Source organism: Lygodium microphyllum, chromosome 10, assembly GCF_053477565.2.
Source record: "Lygodium microphyllum isolate KBCC chromosome 10, Lygodium_microphyllum_v1.1.10, whole genome shotgun sequence".
Taxonomy (NCBI): Eukaryota; Viridiplantae; Streptophyta; class Polypodiopsida; order Schizaeales; family Lygodiaceae; genus Lygodium; species Lygodium microphyllum.
Window position 1 is genome coordinate 114,297,212 of NC_141144.1, and position 21,485 is coordinate 114,318,696.

Below are 21,485 nucleotides of genomic sequence, written 5' to 3' on the forward strand. Positions count from 1 at the left end.
ATGTGATAAATGTGAGAAATTCCAGATAAAATAAAAGTTGGAAGATTCTAGACCTCACTCAAGTTGATTGATATAGTTTCAAATGTAATAAAGCCAAGTGAAGACTTATAGTTCTTAAAGTCTTATTGTCTATCTTCATACTTAAATGATTCAAATTATAGTATTTCATCTAAACCTTATTATTCAATACTAACCCTAATCTAAGAAGAGCTTGAGATATTACACCCTTGAACATGCATATTATTTGTCTATTTTTCTAATAATTTACATGCAAGGTTCCATATTTCATTTGGAGACTTTGTATTAGTTAGCTTCTTTCATAAACTTGCCTTCAACAATGTTGTGTAATATATGAAACAAGAACTATTTGATAAAGTTATTACTTGCAAACATGTGACTAAGGGAATCAGCTCAAGAAACGTTTTGCTGTCACACTAAAAAAAACATACAACGCATTTGTGACAATGTCTACACACACCATTTTAAAAGTCTATGGGGGCACACTGGATTATACACAATGATGGGCATGCATAAAGATCCATCACATGTTGAGTTGTTATACATTTGGTTTCTAAGAAATCAAATGACAATGATGGAAGTCCTTGATCAAGTCATTTTTAATAGTTCTTCAAAACATTTAATACTTACCACCAAAGGAAAACTAGACTGGACTCCTCCCCACTTCAATAACAAATTGGACCTTAAAATCTCATTGTACTCGTGCTAAAAAAGAAAAGCACAATTCTCTTGTAGTTAGGTTGCTACCCAAATTAATAATTGTTTTCTAAAATGTCAAACATAACATTTGTCATGTACATTTACTTAAATAATGCCTCTAAATGTTTAAGACTTGCCACCACACAAAAACTAGAAGAATCTCCTTCCAAATGACTTTTTGTTGTCATCAATGGCTCTCCACAAGGCCATGTTTTTTATAGGCTAGGTATCCTTTTTCAAAGGATTTTGGGACTACTAGTGAAGCTCTACGTGTCTTTTGTTTCCTTATGTTTCAATCTTTCATGAATTACTACTTGACTTTTATGTGTGTTATTGGGTAGGCTCAATTTGCATTTTTGTAGGCAAAGGAAAGCAATCGTTTAACTCTACATTATTGTGTAGCTACTACCCTTGTTGCTCACAAAAAAACAAAAGGCCCCGAGCTACACTCATCAGATAGCCACACCTTAGTAGATATCATATTTACAAATAGACACCTTAAGTTTTCTTCCTACACTATTGTGGAGTTGCTAACCCTTTCACTCAACCAAAATAAAAGGGCCTAAGCTATGCTCATCACATAACCACACCACAGAGAAACTATGTTTAGAAATAGACACCTTACGTTTCTAATGTAGTTGCTGCCATTTTTGCTCATAAAAACTAGAAGGACCAATGTATGCGCATAAAAAACCACACCTTGGAGAAACTATATTCATAAAGATACCTTAAGTTTCTCATGTCCTTATATCGGCGGATAGGATGCTTGTGAGAAACATGCAAGCATGCTAGAATATAAACAATGCAAAGATATGTATGCTATATAATGTGATGGGAAGCTTTGTGCACCCATATCAATCTCTTTGCTCATGAAAGTGGCACTCTGTGTGTGTGTGTGTGTGTGTGTGTGTGTGTGTGTGTGTGTGTGTGTGTGTGTGTGTGTGCGTGCGTGCGTGCGTGCGTGCGTGCGTGCACCTCAAACCTATTCTTCTTTTTTGGATGAGTTTCTTGGATGGAACACATATTGGAGAGGGAGTGTGTGAGATATAATTACACACACACATGCATGCACGTGCACACACTGTGTTCCATGAGTTTTAAATAAAATTGGTTGTTTATTGGATATAATCAAATGGCCATTTTTTGTCTAGTGATTCAAATCCCTCCTTTTGATTTTAATGAAGAAACAAGACATTGATTTGGTATTTATTTCAAGAAAATGACGATTTGTACAATTTTTATTGTGAATGAATCCTCCAATTTTTTTTCATTTCATTCATAAGATCAAATTTCATAAAACCAAATTTTTCCTCAAAATGATTGAGTGATAAAAATTGATGAGAAGAGTTCGATATTTGTAAGGAATTGCTTTGAAGATAAGTGAATTTTTTTTGGATCAAATGGAGTTTTTTGTTTTGGAAAAAGCTACAAAAGTTATGTTTTAAGTGAAAGGGAAAATTTTAATAAGCATTTTTGTCTAAGTTGTATGAGGATAGACCCTCACATATAGTTTATGAGAGTTTTAAAATTTTTGGAAGTCTACCCAGCTTGATAAAGTGTAGGATTAGTTTGAAGAGTGTCTCGAGATTTAGGCGATTGCCCATGATGTTATGAGTAAGTATATTCCTTCCCATGTGAATATATTCTATTATTTAGGATCAATCACATGGACTTGTTTATTAGTCCAAGCAGCAACTAGTTTTGCCATGACTTTCTATTACCAACCCACAATCGTAGAAGCTTTTTCATAAAGTCAATGTATTATGATCAAAGAGAGTTTTGGATGGCTTATTTGATCCATATATCATTAGTTGACAAATATGATTGTCGCGATGATGATTTCACATGTTTTTTGTGTCTATCTCATGGGTGGCTTCAAAAAACCTCATGAACTTGGGTTACCAAGGTTATTCTAGTGGTATAAATTGTATCCTTTGGTGTAACAGGATATTCTTTCCCTTGGGATCAAATAGGTCATTTGGGTGGTTGAAATTGTAGCTAGTTTACTCTAGGTTATTCCTATCATAGGATCTCCATTGGTGGTGTGGGTCAAGAGACAACTTGATGAACTTGAACATCTTAGTCATTGGGGCCAATTTAAACTAGCCTTTTAATTAGTGCTCACTCATGATGAGATTAGTGAATAGATCAATGGGACACTGCCATATGTGGCTCAATGCAACATTTGACTCTCTACTAGTTCAACCAAACTTCATCTACCTCTAGTAAAAAGGTAAAAAGAGGCCCCAAACTTATCCTCACAAGACAATTCCAACCAAAGGACATCCTTGATAATGATATTTTTTTTCATCCTTTTTCTTACTTTTAACACCTTGATGTGACTTTTGAAAAGTGGGGTTCTTTTAAGTTGCCTTAATTTTTAAAAATAAAAAGCTAAAAAACTTTTATATTGATCTAAGAGATATTTCAAAAGTTTTTGTAATTTGCACCCTTTTTATATGCATTCATCTCTCATAACTCTCGTTATTTTGACACTTTAGCTTCTCCAAGCTTCTTTTTACATTGCATCTACTCTATTCTAACCTCATTTCTCATCAATACTGGAGACTTCTTCTTCCATGGCTTCTTTTAGGCAACCATCTAACTCCATGGAGGCGTGTACATGCTACAATGCAAGAGAGGATGATATGCGGTATCTTATAATAATGAAAATAAAATTTCAATAACTATGTAGATCACTTATAATCATCCTCTTTTTTTCAAGCAAAACTTTGCTTTTAAAAACCTCCAAGCATTCGTTATTACTTCCATCCATAAGTACTATTGTTTGGCTGGTGAGAAACTTGAAGAGTATGCAAAGTTATTCATTTGTCCCTTTCTACATGGGACAACATAGACTATTCTTGAAGCCTATTTCAAATTTTATTAGGATCCACATAATAATGGAGATATTATACTCCAAAAAGAATGTGCACTTATATTTTTACATCTCTATGAAATCCTTGGAGAAAGTTCATCAACCACATCTACTTTAGAGATGAAATATTGCAACCCTTTGGCAGGAGCTCCATGGACAACCAAGATTAGGCTCCTAGAAAAATTGAGATCATTTGATAATAAATATTATTTAGTATGTACTTATTGTAAAAATTTACCCCTCATGATAGGGTATTATGATATAATAAACTTTCAAGCAAGTTTTCCTAATGCTTAAAGCTACCAAAAGTATAACAAATATTGTTTGAGCAAGCTCTAAACTTTCTCCAATGAGAAGCAATGGGATTGGAAAAGCAAGAAAGAATGACTCTATAATGGTTTTTTATGCAAATATCATAAAAACACTACAAAAAATGGTCAGTCTCTATGACATGCTAGGAGACAACCCCATGCTTCCGAATTATCTCTCAATGCATTATAGGGTTTGACCTTGTTTTATAACCCAAAAACCTCATAAGCAATGTAAAAGACTCTGAATCCTTGAAATTTATGGATGATCACCTTACTAAAGTGAAGTGGTCTTGAAGATGAAGAGATCTTGAGATACTTTAAGGTGGAGATTTATCGTAGTTAGCATTTATTGGCATGTCCAAGCGTAGCAATGATATATTTAGATAGCTTTGATATGAATTACTTGGAAAAAGGATAGTTGTTTAAGCTAGCTTAATAACTTTTAAACATATGGTAATAGCAAGTACTTGAAGAAAAATATAGTTTCATGAGCTAAATTTTGAGATGCAAAGTAAACACTAGAAGAAATGATAGAATTCTTGATGTTGAATGTTTTTGGTGGGGATTTTAATCATTTAAGGCCATAGATAAGCTCAAAAGGCCCATTTCGATCGTTTTGAGCATAAACATGATCCCATTTGGAGCTATGGAGTGAAAGTCATGGCCTTTTTGGTGGTGCACTCTACAAGTCCCTATGATGCACGTAAGAGCAATCTTGCCAAGCACTCCGTAGCGTCCAAGTAGACTACACTATAAAAAAGGCCATAACTTTTACTCCACACCTCAGAATGGGGTCATATTTATACTCGAAATGATTGGAACAAGCATTTTCAGCTCATTTATGGACTTATAACGATCAAAATCCTGACCTTATTTTTTAAAGCATCTAGAATTCTTTCATTTCTTCCAATGTTTACCTTGCAACTCAATTTATGAAACTATCTTTTTTCTTTCAAGTACTTAGTATTATTATATTCTCAACATGTTATGATGCTAGCTCGAACAATGATTCTTTTCTCTAAGTCATTTATATCACAAGTTTCAACCTATTCTTCTTTGTTTTTCTCGTTAAGGTACAAATGAAGGTCCTCAAGGAGAACATGAAAGCAACCATACCATTTGGTTAAAGAGACCTCCTAGAAGACCTTGACGTTGGAGAGAAACATTAGAGGGAAAATAGAAGTCAATACAGAAGCTATAGAGAACCTTGGGATAGTAGACACCAATGTTAGAGCAAAAATTGTCAATGGAGAGGAATACCCAACTAAGAATTTATTTTTTTTCCTTTATACAACCAAGTAAACTTGTTCCCTGAATAATGCTAGAAAAATGTTTAACATACCATTCAAAACACTGTATGTCATGTTGTTAAACATGTTAAGCTTCCAATACAAATTCAAGAGCTTTAAGATGGATAAGACTGAAAAAGTTATTACAAATTCCAAGACCTGTTCATTATCCATTTTAGGGAAGGGCACAACCAAAGGAAGTTTGTAATGAAAAGGCTATGTAAGCTTTTTAAAGATTGCAAAGTAAGATTGCCTATTTATTTCATAAATAGAAGTGTGAATGTATTAATTCTATTTTGGGTCTATGTGCTTCTTAGCCTACCAAGAAGAACCAATTGACTCAACTAGACTTCTCAAATTGAAAGCTAGCCTACAAAAAAGTAGATACTTTAGTATATATATTTTTTAAAAACTATCCATACAATATTAACTAGAGAAGAGTGGATTCTTCGCATAGATATAAGGAGGCTAATACTTTAAATTGTAAGAGGTTCCATTGTAGTTTGCCACCTTTCGTTACATTATGGTATCAATTTGTTTGATGGAGGGAATTTGCATAGGCATTGTGTAAGCTTCTCACGTTTACTACTTAAAATTGTGTGCACCATAGGGTTCGACTAAGTTTTAGGTCTAGATTTAGCTAATCTACCATATTCATGGATGATTTTTGTAATCTAATATAGATGGAGATCCTAGAGGATGAGAATATAACAACCAAATCATTTGGACATATAGTCCCTAGAATCCAGACATTGGAGAGAAGTTAGTAGTTGATATAGAAGCCTCAATGGACCCTGTCCTAAAGCTCAATCATACTATACAAGAAATTTCCAGTGAAGAGAAACCCCTAGCTCAAAAGTTATTTTTCTTCCTTTACAAAAATTTGACAAAGTTATTGCTTTGATAATGGTAAATCTTCAATGTGCCATTAAATATATAGCATATCATCTTGTCAAACATATTACACTTCCATGAGGAGTTCCAAAGCTTTAAAGAAACGGTGGAGATTGAAAAGTGGTTAAAGAATCTAAGAATCTTATCCCTTATCCATTTTGGGAAAGGTTCAATAACCAAAGGGGGATTGTAAATAAAATTCTATAAAATTTTCCTTAAGATTGCCGAGCAACATTGGAATGTTCATTCCAAGCATAAAAGTGAGCTTTTTGAATTCTATTTTAGATTTGTTTGTTTCTTGGTTGACCAAGAAGAGCAAACCAACTCAACTAGACTTCACATACTAGAAGTCAACTACACGAGGATTGAATATGTTGAATATGTGGACATGGATAGTAAGGAGGTATTGCCCATTAAGGAGGAGAAGGCAATGCCAAAGAAACTTGACATGAAAAGGGCACACTATCACGTGTGAGAGCACTGCGTCCATTACAGAAAAAAAATTAAAGAGAGAGAGAAGGGGGAACCCTTTTTTCTAAAATAAGCTCGATGAGAGAGACAAAACCATTTTTATTTCATTTTCTAAAATAAACTCTTCTTTCTAGAAAAGTAAGGTATCCACATATTTTATGGCTAAATAGACCACTTCACTCAAGTTAATAGTGGGTAATTTTTTTGGGACCTATGCCACCTTGTCACCATACTATTGTATAAGCATGTGCCCTAAAGGGTAATGCTAACAAAAATTAAAGGGGAAAATCTAATTGAAGAAGTAGACAGAAAAGGTATCGCAAAGGCTAGTGAGTCACTCACTCAAGAAAATCTTTCCTCCTTCCTATACTTGGGAAGGAATACCTTTTGCTAAATTATGTTGAGAGTTCTAAGATTGAGGTGGATTCTACACCTTGCCCATTACTTACCAAGGCTTAATCAACCTTTTGAAGATTAAGACTCAAACGACTCCATTATGCCACTCTTTGTGCTACTTCAAAATTTTTAGCTTTCCCACATATCCATAACTAGACTCAAGGTTGTATTTATTAAAAATATACCATAATTAGGATTTTTGGGTATGATCCAAGCTTTAAAAGTTATTGACTATAGTGCTTATGCCTTGCCCGTTAATCCTTTGAAAAATCCAATTTCAAGGCTATAAGGCACAAAAGTATCTCATAGACAGCAAAGAAAATAATCTATTGCCAAAAGAAAAAAGAAAGATGAGAAGAAAATAGCAAAAAGGTTCTTTGATTGAATTCTCTACAAAGTCATGTGATTAAAGTCACATGTATTTTACATGCTCTTATCGCACTAATGAGAAAGTTCATATTGAGTAGCATTTAGATCTTCTTCTAGGTTTCCTCAGTTTGTTGCAGGCCTTTATTAGTATGCTGCCACGTCTACTAGCTATAAAGGAAAATGTTGTTGCTTGGTATTAGATTTCGGTATGACTTAGGTGTCCCATATTGACAATGGTCCCAAATTATCAACAAAGGATATTCCATGCCTTGATAACATGATGTTGCATAAGAAAAGAACATGTTAGGTGCTATAAGAGAAAATACAAAACTTATAAGCTCAAGTTGAAAGAAAGAACACTTATTAACTAAAATATGACATATTCTTACAAGAAGCCATTACTATTGTGTTTATCCAAAGAGGTTATTCATCCTCTTTGATATTATTGCCTCCCCTTAAGATATTTTTGCTCTATTCTCCTATCTTAGTCTCTCTATTTGGACATTCAATAAGTGTAACTTTGTATTTGCCTTAGCTAGCCTACTTGCTTTTTGTTTAAAAGATATTTGCCTCCCAACCATAATGGTTTTGATTAAGCATTTGCCTCACATTATGTATATTGATTTCATGTTAAGAGTGAAACAATTACTGTAACACAACAACCCACTATTTACATCACCAATAAACCTGTATGTATCGTAAAGCATGCATATTTGGGTAGCTCACCTATTAATAAACCAATTGGATATAATCTTCTATCCACCCAGACATCAATTATAGGCATAAATAAAAATAAAAAAGAGAGTTTGGAGATACATGAGAATCTCCTTGAGGTAATAGTCATCTTGATTCAAAAGAAAGAGTGCTATTGACACTCCTATTAAAATATGTATCTCTTTATGGTGTATTCAAGTGCTTAACAAATTCCTTTTGGGGGGAAGAGATAAAGACCTAAAGAATTGAATATATGTTTATTAAGACATCTAATAACTACTATAAGGGCAAACATAAAGAAAATTTTGCACTCAATATTCCAAACAGTACCAGAGTTTCATGCTTCTTGTCCTCTAATGAAATCTCAAGCTTCTTCCAATAGTAGATATAAATACACGGGAAGAGAAAGATGAATAGTGAGAAGAAATAGAGCGAAGAGGAAGGACAAAAAAATCCAAACGTTTGTTTATTACAACTTCTAAAACTCATGTAAATGCAAACATAAGAAAATGAATAATCATTGTGTTCCAAACAATAATACCTTAATGAAGTCTTGCTTCTTACAATTCGAATGATCTATAAAAATACATGAGAAATAGAAATGGTGAGAAGTATAGAGAGAAATGAGAAAGAGATAGATGAGAGAAAGAGCAATATATCTCAGGCTTCTTCCAATGGCACGTATGAGTAGGTGAGAGAAAAATGGTTAGAAGAGAAAGAGAGCAAGAGATAAATAATATTACAGGATTCTTCCAGTGGCACATACAAGAGAGAGAGAGAGAATAGAAAGAAAACAAATAAAAAAAGAAACAAACAAAAACAACAGAAAGTGCAATAGTAAAATAGCTTAAAAATGATCAAAGCCCAAAAGAAAAATGTAATTAAACTCAAAAGACAATTGTCTAGAGGTTATAATCAATATTCGGGGAATGGAATACTCTTCTCAAGGTCCTAGTCTAATTTTTTAGAAAAGGGGCCATTAAATGTAAAAGGAAAGGAAGAGAGAGAAAAGAGAGAGGTGCAACTACTATTTAATATTGATTCAACCCTAAAATTAGAGGAAAATGAACAAGTTGTAAGATGTCCTTCTTCTCCCATTTTTATCTAGTGAGAATGTGATTAAGAATTAATCAAAATCCTTACATGGTCTATTTAACCTCAAAATTAGGCCCGATGATCCAAAGAAAGATAAAGCAAAAGTAATCCCGATAGTAGTAAGGATGTGACAAAGAACTAATCCAAATCCTTACATGGCTTGTTTGGCCTCAAAATTGACCCTTATGATCCAAGGAAGAGAAAGCTACAACAATCTCCATAGTTGTAATGAATGAAGCTAGAGTAGCCCAAATTGTAAAGATGGGATTGTAGGAGAGCCAAGAAAGACCTTTGTATCTAGGCAAAGTGGCTAAGTACTACACCCTAGGTGGTGAGTGTTGATGTCTTGTAGTCAAAAGTATCATTGGCTTATGCTCTAACTTGAGTAGCATGGGACAAGTGGGATGCCTTGTGAATAGGACCACATTATAAGGCTAAATACCCTAAGAGTGACCTTAAAGCTAAGTAGTGTTTTTTAAACTTAGGTCTATATTTTTTAAATCTCTATGAGTACTACTTCTCTTTTCAATCACCACCTTGTAGAACTAAAGATAAGAAAACATTTGGTATTCCTAATGTAGTCCAAGGACGGATAATGCCACAATATCCCATCACTTTGATTGTGGAGCATCTCTCTCCTCGCACGCACACACACACACACACACACACACACACACACACACACACACACACACACACACACACACACACACACACACACACACACACACACACACACACACACACACACACACACACACACACACACACACACACACACACACACACACACACACACACACACACACACACACACACACACACACTCGCTCACTCTCACTCTCACTCTCTCTCTCTCTCTCTCTCTCTCTCTCTCTCTCTCTCTCTCTCTCTCTCTCTCTCTCTCTCTCTCTCTCTCTCTCTCTCTCTCTCTCTCTCTTGTGCGTCGTTTGTAGTTTGCTTAAGCAATCTCCCCAAATTTCTTTTGTCAATATAAATACTCTAAGTGATTGTTGCTTACATGGGTACACATCATTGAAGAAAAGGAGTGAATAGTTGTATGCTTTTGAAGTTTTAAGATAGATAAACTTAAATAAATCTACAAAGAAAACTTATTTTCATAGATGTACATGCAATTTTAGAAAAGTGTATAGCATTACATGGAAACAGGAAGTGAAATAAGATCGAATGGAAATCAAACCTCAAATAGTGGACTTTGCTTGCATAGTGTACCTCAACTAAAAGAGTCATCTCATCCACTTCGTTCTTAATGCTCCAAGCAAATCTCTCTCTCTCTCTCTCTCTCTCTCTCTCTCTCTCTCTCTCTCTCTCTCTCTCTCTCTCTCTCTCTCTCTCTCTCCCCCCACCATCCACACATGACACGACAAATCATTGATAATAAATCGAAGATCCCTAGTCACCACACTTGCAAGGTTACCCATATTTATATTTTGCCTAAGAGAGATTAAATTCAACATTGAAAAGGACATGCTTATAGTTGATTATTGGACAAACTTTTAAAGCAAAACTCTCATGATACACATGGTCATGTCCTTTACTACTACCTTAAAGGGATTTAGGGAGTTCCATGCATAGGCCAATTGGCCTTCAATAACTAGATGCAACCAATACCGAATCATACTTTGAAACAACATAATAAATATAATAATTACACTGCAAATCAATTGTGACAAAATATTAAGGCAATGGTAGAAAGGTGAGGGATATGCTTGGTGTTAGGTACTGCAATGGTAGCTCCTCTGAATAATGGTTTGGAAATAAAACAACGTTGTCCTTTGAATTGGCATAGCTAGTTAGCATTGCCAACCTTTCTAGCTCATCCTCCTTTGAATTGGCATAGCTAGTTAGCATTGCCAACCTTTCTAGCTCATCCTCCAAAAATTGACCTTCACCTTAAACTTGTGCCATGGCCAAAACCCACTGCATTATTGCCCTCATTTGGACACCTTTGTGAATCTTTTGTTTATTTTCAACTCCTTAATTCCTCTCCATGGCTATGAAGAGCTCCTCCCCTCTTAATATGGCCTCAAAATCCTCTCAAGCCCTCATAGATTATGTTGGCATAAGTATTAAATTGACAAACCTCTTAGTTGAAGAATTGCATATGGTTGTCTTCAGGGGCTTGTGGTTGTTGCCAACGATGATGTAATGAGAAGAGGTACTCAATTCATGGTGATCGCAAGAGATATTCAACATCCCATCATTGACCTATGCATCTAGTTTAACATCGACTTGCACATCATATACATGCATTTGTGGGTGCACATGCATGCACATGTGTGTGTGTGTGTATGTTTATGAATATGAGAGAGAGAGAGAGAGAGAGAGAGAGAGAGAGAGAGAGAGAGAGAGAGAGAGAGAGAGAGAGAGAGAGAGAGAGAGAGAGAGAGAGAGAGAGAGAGAGAGAGAGAGAGAGAGAGAGAGAGAGAGAGAGAGAGAGAGAGAGAGAGAGAGAGAGAGAGAGAGAGAGAGAGAGAGAGAGAGAGATTAATATTCAGCACATACGCGGAGGAACATAGATTCAAAATTAGCACATATATGTACGAGAGTGAGATTCAAATTTAATATAAGGGAAGAGTATTTTTGGGGGGATTTGAGAGAGGGCAGTGGGACCTATCTAAAAATGAATTTTTATTTTTTCAAAATATCCATAAGTTAACTTTTTAAGTTTTTGAAATAAAGATCAAAATTTGGGGTATTGTAATTTTGCCACGTGTTTTGGGCGCTTCCTTTGCTAGTTTCTTCAATTGTATGTGGTATAATTATAGATGACAGTGCAAGAAGTAAGAAAGCATGGTATAGTTTACATGCTTGATGTATGATCTATTGAACATTTGAGGAGCTTGAATTGATGATCTTCCATATCTTATTAAGTAATAATGAAAGGTTCGCAAGTAACAAAGTATGGGACGATTTACATGTTGTGTGATATAAGACTAGGGCCTTCTATCTCAATCCTTTGAGGACTAGCAAACTCTCTATCCTTATGACATTCTTGACTTTCAAGGAGCTTGAAAGTATGAGGGAGGGTTCAAAGGTTCTTCCCTTTAATACCACTTCTCATTGTAAACATTTGGGGGAGCTTGAATTATATATGTAGGGAGATAGAGCTTGGTTTACATGATGTGTGACATATGACCATATGGACATTTGGGGAGCTTGAATTTTATATGTAGGGGGTTCAACATCATCCTCCAAGCAACATGCCTTGTAATAATGACATTAAGCAACAAATTGTGGAATGTTTTACATGTTGTGCCATATATGACGATGCATACTGTTGGAGGCTTTGAATTGTATTTATAGGGGGATCAACATGATCCTCCATATCTTACCAGGTAATAATGAAAGGGTAAGAAGCAACAAGGTAATGTAGGTTTCACATGGTGTATGATCATATGGACTCCCCACACAAACACATGATGGTGTGCTTTTTGACTAGGCAGAGGACTTCCTAGAGAAGTCAAGAATTCCCTCTATACCTATCTCGAGAGCATGGAGGATTAAAAATAGGAGAGCTTATAAGGGGAGGCTAGGGAAGTGGATACTTCCCTTGGAGAAGGCAGCATGTTATATATTTGTATCTTGCAGGCTCTTGGAAAGCAGGAAGAAGGAAATACAAAAGGGCCCTCTTCCAACAAATAACGCTGTCAACACTTGTGATCTTCTCCTGACTGGATATCCTGCATCTCTTCTTTGTCCATTCTTCCTGTCTCCCCTCTCTGTTTCTATACGTGCTTCCTTGATTGAATTCTGAGGAGGCTTCCAATCAGCCATAATCCAGAAAAACAGAAACAGAATCGAATTTTGTGTGCCAGTGCAGGAAAATTTGGGCAGCCGCCATATCCATCGCAGCTTTTTTTTTGGCAGGATTCCGGCGTTTTTGGGGATCTCTCCTTTCGAGCGATTTTAATGCTCAGCACGCGCTCCCAGAGATTGCCACTCGACCATGTCTCAATTGAGTAAGAATTGCTGCAATTGTCCTGTTTTCCTGTGTTCTTTTTGTTATGTATTGCATGTTGTTTTTTGGGTTTGGGGTTGATGATGTTGGGCTCCATTCCCCTGATTACCTGTTCAAACTTAAGCGATTCATTCACCATTCATCAAGTTCAGATTAACTGACAGGTGTGGAGAAGTCTAGCAGCGGGACGCACGCGAGGCCTCCTTTGACTGCCCATGGCAATGCCAAGGGAAAAAGTGTAGCCTCAGGACAGACACCAGGCCCTGGACACTCTCCCCAGCAGCCTGCTGCTGCCAAGGTGCCTGGTGCCGTAACATCTGGTAGAGCTACCCCTCCGACTTCCAAGCTGTCACCTCGCCCGAACAGCCATCCATCTACTTCTCGAATGCCGACGACGGCCAAACCATCGCTAGCTGATGAAGATTCAGATGATGATAAGCCCCTGCTTGCTCGCGTTCATGCTGCTAAGGGGGTCGCACAGCCAGTCCCACAAAGGAAGGTTCCTCCAAAAAATGGACTTTATGCTCGGAAGGATAATGCAGGCACAGTAAATACCAATGCCACCAATCCCCACCTATTGGCTGGTGAACATGAGGTTGATGACTCGGATGATGACAAGCCACTAGCAAGCAGGTTGCCTGCAAAACCTGCACAAGTGATCTCCACCGGAGACAATTCTGAAGATTCTGATGATGACAGGCCTCTGATTTTGAAAAGGCCATCTAATGGGGTTTCATCTGCAAACAAAAGTAAAGCTCCTGCAATGGTGGATTCTACAGCCAAAAAGAGGCCACCACCTGAAGAGAGAGTCAAAAACGCAAATGATCAAAACAAGAAGCTCAAATTATCTGGCACACAGACAAATGCTGCGGCGAAGATGGATATAGATGATGAGGAGGATGATGTTCCATTAGCAATGCGGCTTCCTGTTGCCAAGGATGTAAAGAAATCAATAGTCATTAAGAAACATTCGAGCACCTCGGCAGCTGTAGCTGCAAAGAAGCTGGTCGAGGCCAGGAAAGCTAAGCTGAAAGAAAAACATAAAATGATGAAGAAGAGGGATGCAAAGTCTGATAAGAATGCCCCCGGTGCAGGTGGAGGCCAGAAATGGTCAACCCTTGAGCACAATGGAGTTATTTTTCCTCCTCCCTACAAACCGCATGGTATCAAAATGCTTTATGAGGGGAAGCTTGTAAACCTTACTCCAGAGCAGGAGGAGGTTGGTTGTGTACTTTTGGCTGTGTCAGTACATCCATAGGAGTAGCATACCAGTTTATTTGTTACAGCTAACCATTCAAAAGCATGCAGATAACATCCCAAGTTCAGAAGTGTTTTATTAGGGCTTCATTTATTGGTGCTTACCATGAATTCACACCTTGATTGCATGAGCTGGCTAGTGAGCTTTGGCAGTGAATGTTATTGAATGATGCCTTATTCCTGGATGCAGGTAGCTACAATGTTTGCTGTTATGCGGGAAACTGATTATGTTACAAAGCCGAAATTCTTGTCAAACTTCTGGACTGACTGGAAGAAAATATTGGGCCCACATCATGTGATACAGAAACTAGAGGGATGTGACTTCACACCCATTTATGAGTGGCATCTTGCTGAAAAGGAGAAAAAAAAGCAAATGTCTGCTGAGGTGATTTCTCTTATTCAAATAGAGATTATGGAGTTATAATAAAATCCATTTTGCTTATTCTGTAAAATGCTAACAGGAGAAGAAAAAGCAAAAGGAAGAGAAACAAAAGCAGGAGGAGAAGTACATGTGGGCACTTGTAGATGGTGTCAAAGAAAAGGTCTAACCATTAGTTCATGTGCTTTTACTATGATGGTTGGATTTCACTGTTCTATTATTCATTATCATTCACTCATCCAGGTTGGAAATTTTCGTGTGGAGCCTCCTGGTTTGTTTCGTGGAAGAGGAGAACATCCAAAGGTACGAGTCATTTGTATGGGAAAGTAGTTTTCAGAGCCTCTGAAACTAGTGTTGTGTTTATATTGTGGGTCTACTAATTGAGTGGACTCTGATCAGCATTTTGGTTTGGTTGATTTCGTAAGATGAGATTTGCACTTTACTTTCTGAAGTCAAATGGAAGTGTTTTCTTGTAAAAGTCATTTCAAGCAGTTCACTTATGTCTAGGAGTTCAAACAGACGACAGTTAAGAAATATGCTAGCCTGAAATCCATTCATATTCTTCACTTGTTTTAACTGCAGTGAACTATTCATAGTGTAAACAAATGCTCAGGCATAGATAGAGACACACAAAAAGTACGATGACCATAGTGGAACTCAAGATGTGGAATGCTTTGATGAATGAATGAAATAATGAATATGCTAAATGTGATATAATAGGGCCTCGAACCTTTGTGTCTCGAGGATTGGGTATGAGGTGAGTTGAGACTGGTGTTGGAGATGCCAGGGACAGCTCAGAGAGTGTGAAACTTGTGACAGATCGTGAAATTCAGGTGTGCACCAGGTTGAATCATGATGTAGATGCAGCAGAGGGAGCAAAACACAGTCCTCCACAGTTAGTCGGATGCTGGAAGTGTAGGCAGAAGCAAAACACAGACAGGTGATTGTATAATGCAGCTGGTACAGTTGATGATGATGATGTCAGCTGGGCAGCCTGTTCTGACTGAAAATTCAGCAGTACGGACTCTAAAATTCAGTCTAGGAGCAGTTGAGCTGATGACAACAAGAGGCAGCAGCAGTCACAATGATGGCAACAGCAGTCAGGAGCTCCAGATGATCATGCCAGGCTTGGTGCCAGGTGCTAGCAGGTACTCCATTGATGATGTCCTCCAACAGGCAGCAACAGGCCGGAATGATGGCAACAACTGAATGATGACCAGCAGCAGCTCTGGATAGGGTATGGACAGTAGTGTGAGGGCAAAGGGCTGATGGCTGAAGGTTGGAGTGAATGAATGAATCAGGGGTAAATGGGATGCCCACAGTTGCCTCTATTTATAGAGGATTTTACTGTTCATTTGTCCTACTGGTAAAAAATAAAGCCATTCATTTTTGGTAATCAGAATTAACACTTTTTGGAACTGTTTTAAGGAGTAAATAGGGATTGATGCACTGTAAGTTGAGATTATTGCTAACCTTGATTTTAGTGGCTCAACAGATAATTAATTTTAACCTACAGTCTGGAAAGACTCAAGTATGAGTGCAATACGCAAGGTTGTCCTCCTACCTTATAGCATTGTACATGGAACGATCAGAAAGTGGAGTAAGAGAGACATGCACAGTGGCAATAAAATTGGGTAGCAATAATAGAAGCAGCAGCAATAGGCAGGTGTACCAACTATAGCAGTAGACCTAGTACAAGGGGAAGTGGCACAAAGACTGGAAGGGAATGTGTCTCATTAGTACAGGTTGAGTGTTAGCAAGTAAATTCAATGGATCATGGAATACATCTGCATGTGAGAGTTGTTGGATGTTGGAGTCTGCAAGAGACAATGATGAACTATGGTGGATTGAACGAACAACAGAGAGAGAGAGCGATAAGTATGTGGAGGTGTACACCAAAACCTTTGACCCTTATTAAATACTGGATGGTGTAGGTGTCTGCACCTGTATGCACACACTAACATGCAATAAAGTGTGTTCATAGACGGAGGTCATAAATGATGAACATGCCTACCTCGAGTAACAATTATAGAAGATGGTCCATAAGAGAGCTGTGGGAGCATTTGCTGCCATTGGATTGGCTGTTTGCAGTTGTAGTGCATCCTAAGTAACCAAAGCCCTTGGACCTTAGGTGTGCCCTTCATGGTACAATATGTTAGTCTTTTGAATTAAAGTCTTGCTTTTGTTTGGGCTCTTTGACCATTAAATCTCCCCAAGTATTCTTCATCATTTCTTTATTCAGTTCTCTTTGATGGCACCCCTATGTACTAACAAAGAGGACAAGCTCCAAGGTCAACATGTATCTGCTCTCAGATTATAGGGATCAGTGCCTTTTAGAGGTAGAGGCAGCTATAGGAGAATGCCTATGGCTATAGAGAGCACCATAAAAGAAGAAGGGGAAGCACAACTTGTGTGGCAAGAAGGGGTAGTTTCTGAAGGATTGTTAGAAGCTAGTGGCATTGCGAAAAGAGGAGACAAAGGGCAAAGATGTTTTGGATTCTTCATCTTTGTTCGTCTTTGACTTTGATTGCAGTTTGGCAGCCAAGGCTGTTGTTACCACAGAATCCGTGTTCTAGCCCTAGTGATGTTGTGACTCCTCACGATTTTTGAGGCCATTGGGTGGGGAGGGGGGGACTATTGAAGTTAGTTTGCCTTTAAGTCCATGATGGGAGAGATGCCAACTTTAAATTTACAATATTGGGAATTAACATTAGTTTCCAACCTAAGTATGGATTACAAGTCTTGAGCACAAAGGTAGTTTTCATGACTTAGAATAACTTAGTGCCAATTCTAATTTTAGCAAAACTCATGCATGTAAGTGTAGTTTCAAAAAATCAAATGGTTTAGATTGTTGACTTCAGTTGGGGTATCAGTCAAGGTAGTTTTGACACAAGATTGTTTACGATCATTTGCCTTGACTAGTTTTCTCCTTCCAAGAGAATTTTCCAACTTGTGGCAATAGATAGTGGTGGCCAAATTTTTAGAAGTTATAACTTACTGCTAGATCACAATAAACACATGAATTGGTTTTATAGACTTGTAGCTTTGTATCATGGTGGTTTGAAATGCCATGATCCATTGGATGCTTCAAGACCACCTTAGATGGCTCAAGGGGCCTACAAACACGGACCTATATTTTTGTGGATGGCATGCCAATTTATGGTTGCTTTACCCAATAATTGATGATTACTTTTATTCATTCCAAAATTAGTCCTAGATTTGGTTTTTCCCATTTGTCCCATTATTGGCTTTTTCCAAAAGCAAACTCAAAGTGAGTTTCAAAGAAAAGTGACATCAATTGGAAAATAGCTATAATTTGAGCAAACCTTTTTAGGGATAGTTGTTGGCTAGTACGAGTCTACAATCACCCATGCGATTCATTTGACACACAGTGTCTTTTATAGTTCTTGAAGCTATTGGCTTTAACTAGTAGAGGCATTTCTTTAGTGTTGCCAGTTCAACTATCCCTTTTGATTTTTTGGAGCTCAAGAGTTAGATGTGCATTCTAGGGATATAAATATAAGATTGGCAATTAAGAAGTTGAACTTTTTTGGATGATATAGGCTCTCTCTGTTTGTTTTCTTGTCTCTTAGCATTCATTGTTTCTCTATGCTGTTCCTTTTGGGAGATGTATCCTCCCAGGAGTACATCTAGGGGTGCTAGGAGTTGGGAGGATAAAACACAAAGGTGCTTAGGAGCTGCGCAAGTCTAGCCTAGCCATAGAAACATGAAATGGGGAACAGGGATGGTGATGGTGACAAGGACGCCAAACCTAGGAAATGGGGATGTGGGAACATGAACAACATTTAAAAAATTAAAATTCATGAAAAAAAATTAATATTTCACTCATAATCCATGTGGAGTGTTAAAACCAAGGTATATAATCAACAAGGGCAAATCATGTTAAGTTTTAACTTAAAAGATATCCTGCATCATTCTAAAACTACTCCTTAGAAATTGAATTACAACTTACAAGGCTCAAGAGTTAAGCTATTCAATTATAAAATGCATAATACATATGCCATAAAACAATGAACAATGAACTGAACTTTAAAGTCTAAGCTGAAAGAACATGCCCATGGTCCCATTGCCAAAAATTTCAAAAGACTATAAATATGAAGTCTAATCTCTAGACCGAAGCAAAAAGCGGCATGTCAAAATAGCCCAAAGAGCAACCGCAAGATTATAAGTACAAATATAATGTCGGCATGGCACAACAACCCAAGTGTCACATTGTCATCGATGATCATAATATCATATACAATGTACATGTGTCATGTATCATGAGACTCATGGTAAGCAAACTAAGTTAAAGATCATCATCATGATCTAAGGCTGCTTTAGCTACTCCTGAATTGCTAGCCTCATCATCATGTGCACCATGAACTGTTGCATCCTACCTCAATGTCAACATGTGTCTCCTCTTCTTGTGCATCTCCCACTCTCTGAATGGATCGGGCTTTGTTGTCATACTATTACATAACATCCTTAAATTAACACTAACGAATACTAGATCCTCTGCCCTCTCCACACCAAGACGGTTTCTCTTCTTTGAAGCAATGTGAGCATATGTATTCCATAATTGCTCCAAACAAGAGGAGCTAATTGGTTGACTCAAATTGAACCATAGTCCTCCCACCTCAAAGCTGTCCCAATCTTACAGCAATCCTCTTGTGCATCCCCACAACTAAAAGAACCCCGAAAGGTCCTATAACATGAAAGCTGGTCTCTGGTCTTTCGTCTAGTGCTATGATCAGGCACTAGACGAGACAATATAAGTCTCCATGTATGCATAACCTCAATGTCACTCTCTTGACCCTTGCCCTGGAACTTAGGATCCACAACAAATGTAGTTGCATGCATGGGTCAGTGATAGGAGTTCCACCTCGTCACAACTAAATGACATATCTCCTCATATGCCTCATCATTTGGTGCCAACTCCTGCGGCTTTTCATTCAGTCTATCCATAGTCTCATATACCTTGCTAATGCAAGGTTGCATAGCATCCATAATCCTCAATAAATGCACAATAGGTGATACCATAGCATCTATTTGCTTTACATCATCCCAAAAAGTGGAGTTATTTACTTTCTCCAAGCATAAGATACTTGTAGGAGTATCTGCCAATGTTGATGAGCTGAACTCATCACTAAGAAATAACTGCCTCAAGGCACCACTACATTCTCTTAATTTGCCTAGCATCAAGAAGTTAAAGGTAAATCTAGTATCAAAGTATTTTAAAAGTGTCTTCTTCGACCACAAAGAGAATTGATGGCGAAGAAACTGGTGATTCAAAACAAAGCTAACCATTTGAGCTCCTTGCTCTATGACAAGTGCAATCCATGACAGGCTACCAATATCCTTTAGTAGGTTATTCAAGCAATGAGCCATACAATATGAAATTGTGACATGCGGATAATATCCCTGGATAATAGTACTTATTGCCTTGTTTGCAGGCTCTCCATCTGCAATAAATCCCACATGCTCTAGGCCAATAAGCTCAATACCTGTAACCCACTTTGCTGCAAGTATATCTATCGACTTTCTTGTCTCCGATGCATCATGTGAAGATATGAAAAATATTTCCCCACGAGAATAAGCAACCATACCATAAATGGATCGCTTGCATGTATCACTCCAACCATCAGTAATAATCAACGAAACTCCATTTTTAGCCCATAGGCTCTTTCTGGTCAATGCTGCTTGCTCAACAAGGCGCTTTCCTTATCGAGCAAAGCGGTGGATAAGGTCTCTAATGATGGAGGTACATACGAAGGGCCATACTCACCAATCTTATTGCACATCAATTTAAGATACTTTGATCTGGTTGCACGAAATTGAATGTGGTCATGATTAAAAAAAACGTGCCATTGATGTATCCACCTCTTCCTTTTTCTTGGGATCCCAACTAGCATTAAGTGTGCTTTGTCTACGTGCAACATGTGGTGTTGTTGATGCCATGGCTGATGCAATGCTTGCAATAGGTATGGAGGTAGCACTTCCTGATATTGATCATGCTCTAGATGGGATGGTGCCACAAAAGTTGTAGGGTTAAGTGCAACACGTCGTGGTCTAGATGCAAGATAAGCTTTTTGACTTGCTACACGGTCACAAAGCTCCCTTTGCTTCTCCAAGGTCACATTAGGACAAAACTGTACCTCTGAATTTGGCTCATGTATATGCATAAAACGGAACAAGTGGCAATTGGTATTCCATATTCTAATATTTAAGTAACTTTGAAAAATTAAAATCAATAAAAATTCGAAATAGAAATGCTCGGTTCAACGGATTACCTTGTTTGCTCCATTGGTTTGCTTGCATGGGCAAAGCTTGCAAGCCCATGGTCGAGATCCTCCACCACTCGATGGGCGGTCAACATTTGCTTCTTCCCACCATGACCAATCATTGGACCTTCCTTGACCACCGGCATGATGAGTGGGGTGGCAAGATGAAGCCATTTCAGGCTGAAAACTGAAATAAAAATGGCTCGAGAGAAGGGAGAAGGCTCAAGAGTCAAGAGTGAGGGTCCAGGGAGAAGTTGAGAACTTAGCACTTAGAAGAGAGAAGGGAGAAGGAAGAAGAGAAGAGGAGAAGAATGGAGAACTCAAAAGAGAGAGAAGAGGGAAGTAGAGGAAGAAGGAAGAGGGAGGTTGGAACCTGGAGGAGGAGGAAGAGACATGAGGTGTTTGCTGTAGGCGGGTGGGAGGCTAGAGCAACAGGGGCAGCAGAGGAC

General features: G+C 37.8%; 1 protein-coding gene across 2 annotated transcripts in view; it reads left to right on the forward strand.

Moving 5' to 3' along the window:
- Positions 1-12,660: 12,660 nt before the first annotated feature.
- LOC148030459 (DNA topoisomerase 1 alpha-like) overlaps positions 12,661-21,485 on the forward strand; it is an 83,090-nt gene continuing 74,265 nt past the window's right edge. The window contains exons 1-5 of one of the 2 annotated variants that reach the window (XM_087686783.1): positions 12,661-13,117; positions 13,281-14,335; positions 14,564-14,758; positions 14,835-14,915; positions 14,996-15,055. In XM_087686783.1, the coding sequence (XP_087542909.1) occupies positions 13,105-13,117; positions 13,281-14,335; positions 14,564-14,758; positions 14,835-14,915; positions 14,996-15,055 (1,404 nt within the window). In that variant the 5' untranslated portion in view covers positions 12,661-13,104. Of the gene's footprint in view, positions 13,118-13,268; positions 14,336-14,563; positions 14,759-14,834; positions 14,916-14,995; positions 15,056-21,485 lie in introns of both variants that reach the window. The other variant, XM_087686784.1, reaches the window with a different exon arrangement.